The sequence below is a fragment of the Lontra canadensis genome, unplaced genomic scaffold, assembly GCF_010015895.1.
Source record: "Lontra canadensis isolate GAN:19392208 unplaced genomic scaffold, GSC_riverotter_1.0 scaffold99, whole genome shotgun sequence".
NCBI lineage: Eukaryota > Metazoa > Chordata > Mammalia > Carnivora > Mustelidae > Lontra > Lontra canadensis.
Window position 1 is genome coordinate 2,409,736 of NW_022631093.1, and position 8,190 is coordinate 2,417,925.

General features: G+C 60.5%; 1 protein-coding gene across 1 annotated transcript; it reads right to left on the reverse strand.

Moving 5' to 3' along the window:
• Positions 1-326: 326 nt before the first annotated feature.
• Positions 327-7,799, reverse strand: SHROOM1 (shroom family member 1). The gene is made up of 9 exons (XM_032837663.1): positions 7,780-7,799; positions 7,199-7,352; positions 2,773-3,776; positions 2,625-2,680; positions 2,178-2,387; positions 1,411-1,983; positions 1,181-1,322; positions 802-1,074; positions 327-680 (listed from the first exon to the last, which is right to left on the reverse strand). The coding sequence occupies exons 2-9, from the start codon at positions 7,272-7,274 to the stop codon at positions 348-350; spliced, it is 2,667 nt and encodes an 888-aa protein (XP_032693554.1). The 5' UTR covers positions 7,275-7,352; positions 7,780-7,799; the 3' UTR covers positions 327-347.
• Positions 7,800-8,190: the final 391 nt, after the last annotated feature.

The following is an 8,190-nucleotide window of genomic DNA, read 5'->3' on the forward strand; positions in this document are numbered from 1 at the left end:
ATCAATTATTATTAAGAAAGAGAAGAAAAAAGACAATTTTGCATATTAAGTAGAAATGCTCCTCTGATTTGTCTCCTCTCCCTCCCACCAACCCAGACAGAGCCTCTCTCCTCACAAAAAGGGGAGGGATACTGCAGTTTTAAAAATCCATAAATTAATTAACAAATAACCCAAAATACTTGGGTAAGGCTACAAGAAAACACTTAGAAGGATCCTGGGAAGACCCCACCTAGGTCTTCCCTCTCCCCGCAAGGGAAAAGCACCGAATCAACCAGCGTCACCCCATCCCGAGTGATGTGGATAAGGGGCAGAGGCGGTGCCCCTCGCCCCCACGCCACCACCTGTAATTAGAGGAGGGGCGGAAGGAAGGGCGGTTTATCTGGAAGATGGGTCTCTGGAGGCCAGGCCAGACTGGGAGTCAGAGGACAACAGCCAAGGTCGCTCCTGACGGCGTCCAGTTGGTCCTGAAGGAGCCGGACCCGCTCGTCTAGGCTCCGCTGCTGGGCCAGGACTGCGGCCTTGCCAGCCAGTAGGGCGCGATAGGCGCTCAGCTCCTCGGTGGGCAGGGCCCGCACCAGCACCTCGCGCAGGGCCCGCTCGCGCCGCGCCACATGCTCCTTCAGCTCCTTGGCGTCTTCCTGCTGCCGCTGCAGGAGCCCGAGTCGCTGCAGCAGAGAGGCCTGCAGCCGCAGGGAGAGAGTGCCATGAGCGGGGAGAGGGGGCCTCCGTTGCCGGGACCGTCCCAGCCCAAGCCGGCAGACCCCTCGCTGCCCCGCTCTCCCCAGCCCCAACCTCTGTCACCTGCTCGTCTGGGTCGCTGTCTACCCCCGCCCGGGCCAGGGCGCGCCGCACGCGAGCCAAGCGACTACCCAGCAGCAGCAACAGGCCAAGTACGCGCTCTAGGTCGGCCATGAACCTGCTGAACCGCTCTAGGTCTCGGGGAGAACAGGACTGGCCCACCATGGCCTCCAGAGCAGCCCTGCGCCTGGCCCAAGCCTGGGCGGCCCCGTGCAGCTGCTCCTGCTCAGCCTCAAGGTTCCGCAGCATCTTTTGGAGGAGGTCGGCTAGCTCCATCTGCAGGAAAGGCGCAGGTACTTAAGGGTGAGGCCAGACACCCAAGCCTCAGCCCATATTTTGGGCTCTTGCCACACCCCATCTCCACCAGAACCTCCGCACTCACTTTCTTGGCTTGGATGCTGTTATTTGGATCAGGGAGACCCTGGCCACAGGCCTGGTCAGGCACAGGGTGGGTGGTATGGTTTTGAAACCTCGTCTCCTCCAGAGAAGTTGGCAGGAGCTGGCTGGAGCTAAATTGATAGAACCTGGGGACAAAGCCAGAGCTCCCTGGGTTGTCCTGCCCCACATTGCGGGGACTTAGAATCCCCTGTGTCCCTGGTGCCCTTCACTCACCCTGGCTCAGGACTACAACCAGCCTCCTTTCCAGCTTCCTCACATAGTGGCCTCATTGCAGCCCAGACCTCTGCTAAAGGAATCAGCCCATCTAGCAGGTCCAGGGGTGGCTCTGGGATGCGACAGGAAGTGAGAGTGTCACTCATAGACGGATCCAGTCTGGCCAGCTCCTGAACAAGCTCCTCAAGGCGAGGACTGGGCCATGTTGGCCTGAAACCAGGCTGGCCAGTGCCCCAAGCCAGGGCATTATGGCCAGGAGCACCTGGGGTATTGTTGCTTGGAGGTCCTGGGGCATCAACTGGGAGAGGTTTGAGAGGGTCACTCTCTGCAGCTCCAAGTGAGTCAATGGTCAGCAGTCCATTGGGGTCAAAGGTTGCAATGTCACCATTTGCAATCCTGGGGGGGCTATAGTTTATGGTCTTAGAGACCCCCATAGAACCATTTATCCTCTGCCAGCAGTCATCTGCCCCTGCAGTCCCTGGGTGCTCATGGAGGGGGTGCTCCGGGGGGACTGTAGCCTGATCAGAACTCTGGCCTGAGCCAGTTCCATACTGCTGCTCAGAGACATGGACACTAGAAGTGGAAGAGACACTGAATCAGAAAAAGCTCTGTCCAGAGACAAGCAGTGGCCTCCAAGGGCCACCTGTCCCCATCCCCACCAGCCAGGCTCCTAGGCTCCAGCTAGGAGATGGCTCCCCATCTCTCTAGCATTTTGTTGATATGTGTGGGAAGGGGATGTCTCACTCTGGCAGTAAGAGCCAACTCACCTGGTTGGGTTTCCCGGGGGGGCATGGGTGTCTGGAGGTGATCTCCTTCTGACCAGGGGGACTTCCTCCAGGAAAACCTCATCATCTGGAAGGGATGGGAGCTGGGCAGACCCCATACATGTCTCTGAGACCCTCTGTTCCCAGTCAGCGGGACTGCTCTGGGGATACTCTGCAGGACACACCACTGCAGCTTCCTTCTGGGTCAGGAACCTGGAGGAAGGGACCCCACACTAACCACAGTGACCAGGAAAGAAGCTCTGGGTGCTGCACCAGAGACACAGTGGAGTGGGGTGGGTGTGCAGGGGGACCCTCCGGGATGTAGTTTGCAAAAGACAGAATCAGAAGGCTCAAACTGAGGGTGGGTGAGGGGCCCTCTCTTTCTTGGGCAAGAGCTATGAAAACTGCTTTTCTCCAACTTGCAGTGCCCCAGTGGTCCATGTCTCTCACCTGGCAAGTTTGGTCTGAAGCAGTGGTCTGGGGGTTTCTGCTCCTTGGAGAACAGTCTGGAAAGGCAAACAGTTGCTTGAAATGTAGCTCAAGTTTTCAGTCTCCCAGCTGTCCTCCACCCCAAGCCTGCAGCCCCTATCTTCCACACCTGGACAATGGGCATGACCCCTCCTGGGCCTCCCCAAAGAGCCAAGACTTCCCCTGAAGCGCTCTGACTCCGACTGGAAGGCCTATAGGTGTCACAGAGCTTCCGGTACCGAGGTTCTGTGTCCTCCACGCCTTGGGGCTGGGTCTCAGGCAGCCATCTGTTCCGGTGACCTTCGAATTCTGCGGGCACCTTATGCTCCTGGGGGTCGAGCCTGACGACCCCAGAACTGGAGCCAGCCTCCCTCGAGCATTCCCCTGCGGATCCACTGCCCCGACCCACGCAGTCTAGCTTCCCCAGCTCGGAGAAACACCACTTCTGCTGCTGGGTGGCTAGGCGGCCCCGGCCAACGGTTCCCCTCGAGGGAGCCCCGGAGCGCATTGGTTCCGCTTCCCTGCCGCCGGGGTGGCTGAGCGAGGCCGAGCGCGGGTGCGCCGCGGGGGGCCGCACGGGGGCCGGGGGACGCAGGCGGGCGGGCAGGCTCATGCGGAGCTCCTTGCGCTGGAAGGACGTCTCCCGGAGCACGCGCCGCTGGGCACCTTGCAACCGCTGGCGGTAGGCGTCCCGTGAAGCGGGTGGGCTGGGCGGCTCCATGGCCCGCGCCTCCGCCTCCGCCTCGGCCGCCAGCGCAAACAGCAGCGGAGTGGCCTGCCGGCTGAGCGGCCCCGGCGTCCCCCGGGCCTCCGGGGGCCGCAGCCCACTATGCGCGGTGGCCGCGGGCCGGGGCTGCGGGGAGGCGCGAAGGCTGCTGGCGGGGGCCGAGCCGCCCCACACCACACGCACGTAGTCCCAGTCCAGGTAAGGGAGGAGATCGGTCCCAGGCGACGGCGTGCGCGGCTCAGGAGCCCCGGAGGCTGCGGAGAAAGAGCTGTAGGCTGAGTCGGCGTGCGCGGACAGCCGCCGCAGGTCCAGGCTGCGGTTGGACGAGGCTGGGGAGGCGCGGTCGCCCCCCGGCCCCGGGGCCTCCATGACTGCGCAGGTGAGTGCTGAGGCCAACTCCACGGGGCCTGGAAGGACACAGACGGTGTGGTGGTGAAGGAGCCCCGGGTCAGGCTGGCCCCTCCAACTCGGGCAGCCAGGTGCTTACTGAACATCCCTTCCCGGGTCACACGGCCTTTAACGCTGCCACCTCCCAGGCCGGGGATGACATGGGTAGGGCCAGTCCCTGGGAGCATCTCTGGAGTTCGAGGGCGTTAGCTACTCCCCTTACCTCCGGGGAAGGAGTTGATGACTAGCCCACTCCCCCCTGAGGTTCTCTAGGCTGGCAGCCCCCGCCTCTCCCTAGCACTTCCAGAAGCACCAAGAATGTACGATACTCCTGCCCTCCCCAACCCAGTCCCACCCTGGCGGCTTCCTGGCGGCTTTGTTAGCTGCTCCATGTGATCTTTCCCTAATAAACAACGGCCAAGAACGTTCTGAGACCACAGGGGAGCCAAGAAAGGAGGGGGCAAGACCTAGGTCAGAGGCAGCCTCACAGCCTTCCCCCCCACCACCGTGTCCAGGTGCTTGATATAAATATCTTGATCCTCTACAACTGCTATCTGCATTTTACAGATGAGGACTCTGGGGTTTTCAGAGGGGAAATGACTTGCCCAGGGGCACATAGCTGCTAAGAAGCAGAACCCTGTCTGGCATCTGGGCCTGCCTCCAAGCTTACTGCAGCCAGAATCAATTTCCTAGAAGCCAACCCTGCTGAAAACCAGTTTACCTTCACCACCATCCCCCTGCCCGCCCCCCCTCCCAACTGCCAGAAGCCTCCAATAAAGCCTCAACTCAGCTCTGGGAAAGTCACTCCCACCTGCTTGCAAAATACTAGCAGATACCACAGTAATATGGTCTCTGCTTTGCAGCCTCAAACCCCCAGCTTTGTTCTGCTATTCTTGCTCCTCCTACTGGGCCCAGATTAGAGGTCTTCTGACCTTTTGGGACCCCCTACACTGTGTCCTGAGCTCCCCGCCCCCAAACTCACACCCCACACAGTACTCATCACCCTGCATACAGCGCAACTGTTGGCTTGCTTGTGATTCCCTCTTCCCATTCCCACCCATGAACTTCCTGAGAACAGGCCCAGTACTAAGTAATCTCTGTACCCTCAGTACCTGGCACGAAGTCAATGTTAAAGAAATATTTGTAGAATGGCAAGGAAAAGAGCAAAACTTGCAACAAGTGTATAGGGGGTGGCTTTCTTGGAGAAGGAAGAGGGCTCTTTGGCTTCTGCCCACTCTTTTTTCCCTATTGGTCTTTTTTGGTGAGGGGGACAGAATGAATGAGGCAGCTGACACCGCAGACTCTGTCCAGGTTACTCATGCATTATTAGGAAACAAAAGAGTAGGCAAGCACAGGTGGAGCAGGACAGGCCAGAAATCAGTACCTCCCCAGAGCCAAGAGCGGAGCAAGGTGAGTGACAGGAGGAGTTGGGTAGGGTGTGCATGGGTCAAGGGTGAGAGCAGCTGTGAGTCTTAGGAAGCTGGGGTTCCTAATGGGGTATGGGGACTTTGGGGAGGTAGGAGGGCTTGCTTTCCAGGAGGGGTGCAGAGGAGGGTGACCAGCAGCTGGGGTGGGAACCGAAAAGCAGGTTCATTTGAGCCTCCTGAATACTATTTGGAAACCAGGGTCACCCTCCACCCGCTTCCCCAAGGCCAGAGATGCTACAGATTGCAGGTCAGGAGAGGGAAGGGAGGTTAGTGGTGTGAGGATAGGATGTTTCCTAAAAAGGAAAGGCACTATCTACCGTATCCTCAGGAGGGGCTCGCAGGTGATCTGGAACCAGAACATCTTGCCAGTGCCTACTTGGAGGTATCTTTATGCCCACTAACACCAGCCCTGCATGTTGGTCTTCACACTCAGGTTTGGGGACCTCTTCCGCAGAGTGTTTCCACTCTCTGGACTTGAGGAAGATGAGCAGTCACTCTGAGTAGCAACTCCTGGGAGGACAGTCACCTCCTTTAGGAAAGCCGCCCTATGCACCCAGGCACTAGCCCTCTCTCTTCCTAGTCTGAGCCCAGCTTGGGAGGCTTGTTTTCCCTGGCACACTCCACCCATGCCTGCCCATTGCTGGCTTCCTGAATCTACAGACACCAGCAACTATCCACGTACAAAGAAGTTTCCTCAAAAATTTTATCTTGTGAGTTACTGTGTTCACCAAGGCTTCTGAGCTCAGCACCTAAAAACAACAGATAATAAAACTGTGTGTATGCATGTTTGCTGTTTGCCCCTAACTTGTCTTGAGGATACTTTTGCAGTAGTGGCCCCAGTAGGCCGATAACCACGCAGATGCTCACTCTGTGCCTTTTGCAGAACCTGCTACACCCAGAGGGGGCAGCTAGCTCCTCCAGGGTGTTTTGGGGCCTCGACACAAAGAGCAAGGAGACTGCATACTTGTCTGGCTGCAGAAGCCTCTTGAAGTCCAGCCAGCCACTGTGGCTGGGGGTGGTGACACTCCCGGAGCCATAGCCTCAGCACTGGTGTCAGCCGTGGGCTGGGCTGCAGAGCCAGGGCCTACAAAGAACTGGAGTCCAGAGGCTGGAGCCCAGGGAGCTCTTCAGGCCTTTGGCCAAGGCTCACCAGAGCACAGGGGGCAGCTTGAAATCCCTGCTGGAAAAGCTCCAGATTAGGGTGAGGGGGGGGTCACATATACTTGTCCCCTGAATGAAAGAGCAACAAGAAAGGAAAAGGAGACAAAGATGACTTCAGTGTTCAGAGCTGGAGGCCAGGGAGGTAGAGGTGTCAGTCTCAGGAAGGAGGAAGCTGCTATGGGGACTGGCCCAGGATCCAGTGCTCATTTAGTCTGGGGCCTATAGGCTCTGCAGTGTCTGTGGCAAGTCTGTGAAGGTGGGATGTGGGTCTAGACCTCAGCAGAAAGTTTGGACTAGGCAAGCAGGCTGACTCAGATTTTTAGGGGATGTTGGGGAAATCGATAAAGACAGCTTCCGGCTGGTAAAACCACACCTAGACACCGGGAGCAGATCCAGGTGAGGTGACCAGAAAGGCAGACAACCTCAAATGATCCACAGTGACTAGGAATTAAAGCATACTCTCCCCCAAGGCCACCTCACATCCGACCTCTGAAGAACGCGTTCAGGCCACCACTCCCGGATGAACTTCCCTCAGTAGCACTCACTGTGGGGGTGCTGCCTGTCCCTGCCACACAGAGCTTCGGGGTCCTGGGCTCTGTCTTCAATGCCAGCACCCCAGACGAGTCTGGCTGGGCAGGAATGCCGGGAAGTTGCATGGCCCTCCCAGTCCCCTGCAGGGCCCTTTGTCCAGGTCCCTCCACAGGGACAGTGCAGCCCGCGCAGCCTCCACTCTCGCTCTAGCCCAGATGTAGTCCCCAGAGACTGGAGCTCCATGCCGAGCCGGGAGAGCAGAAAAGGCGGGGTGTTAGCTGCACCCGGGGACAGGAGGCCGCGGTCGTGGGCGGACCACATACCTGGGGCTTCAGGCTCTTGAAAGTCGAGGCGGGAGAGAGGCACTAGCCTGGCGACCGCAGGGGGCGGCAGAGTCATGCGGTGTGGCCCGACAGCGGGACTCTGGGGATGCCAGGGGGGCCCATGGCCGCTGGCCGGTGCGTTTCGGGCCCCTTCCTGTTGGGTTCACGGTCAGAGAAGGAGGGTTCAGACCCGTGCAGGGAAAGCGCGAGCTTGGGTGGGGGCGGGCCCCGCATGGATTCTCCCGCGATTCGGCGGGCCCAGGGTAGGAGCGGGGCGGGGGAGTGGGGGGGTTGGGTCGCGGAGAGAGATCCCACTGCGTGCGCCGGCCACACGGCGCCTCTCCCGATAACTCCCGCCACTCGGTGGGTTTGGTTGCCCCGCCGCCCCGCGAAGAGTTCCCGCACGCAAGGGCCCGACTCGACCCGCGGAGGCTTGGGCGGAACACCCAGAGGAATGACGCGCCTGCTCCTCCCCGGTGCCCCACCCCCCCACCTCTCCTGGCCGCGGTGCTCGCGGTGCCCCCCTCCGGGTCGCCCTGCCCCCGCCCCCGCCTGCCCCACCACCTGGCCCTGCAGCATACCTGAACTCCTGGCCCAGACGAATTCCTGGGCGCCGACCGCCGCGCGGTGACATCAGAGCCCGGAGCTGGGGCTCCCGACCCCACCTCCCGGCCCCGGCCACCGCAGGGGAGGTGCCACGTCCGGCCAGGGGGCGGGAGAGCGGAGTGGTGGCGCTGCCCGGGGGATCGCCCACGCCCCACCCCCAGCCCCGTGGTGGCTGCTCTTCGGCCTTAGCCCCGGACCCAGGGGGTGGACACTCGTTCTCCCGCGGGACACTGGCCTCCCTCTCCCGGCGGGAGAAGCGGGAGAGGAGGAGGAGAAAGGGCGACCGCGGCACTCTCCCGCCCGCCTCCAGCGCCGCCTGTGACCCGGCGTGTCTTCAGCACCCGCGGAGCGCGGGCTCGGGGCCCCAGGGGACCCCTCGGTGGGGA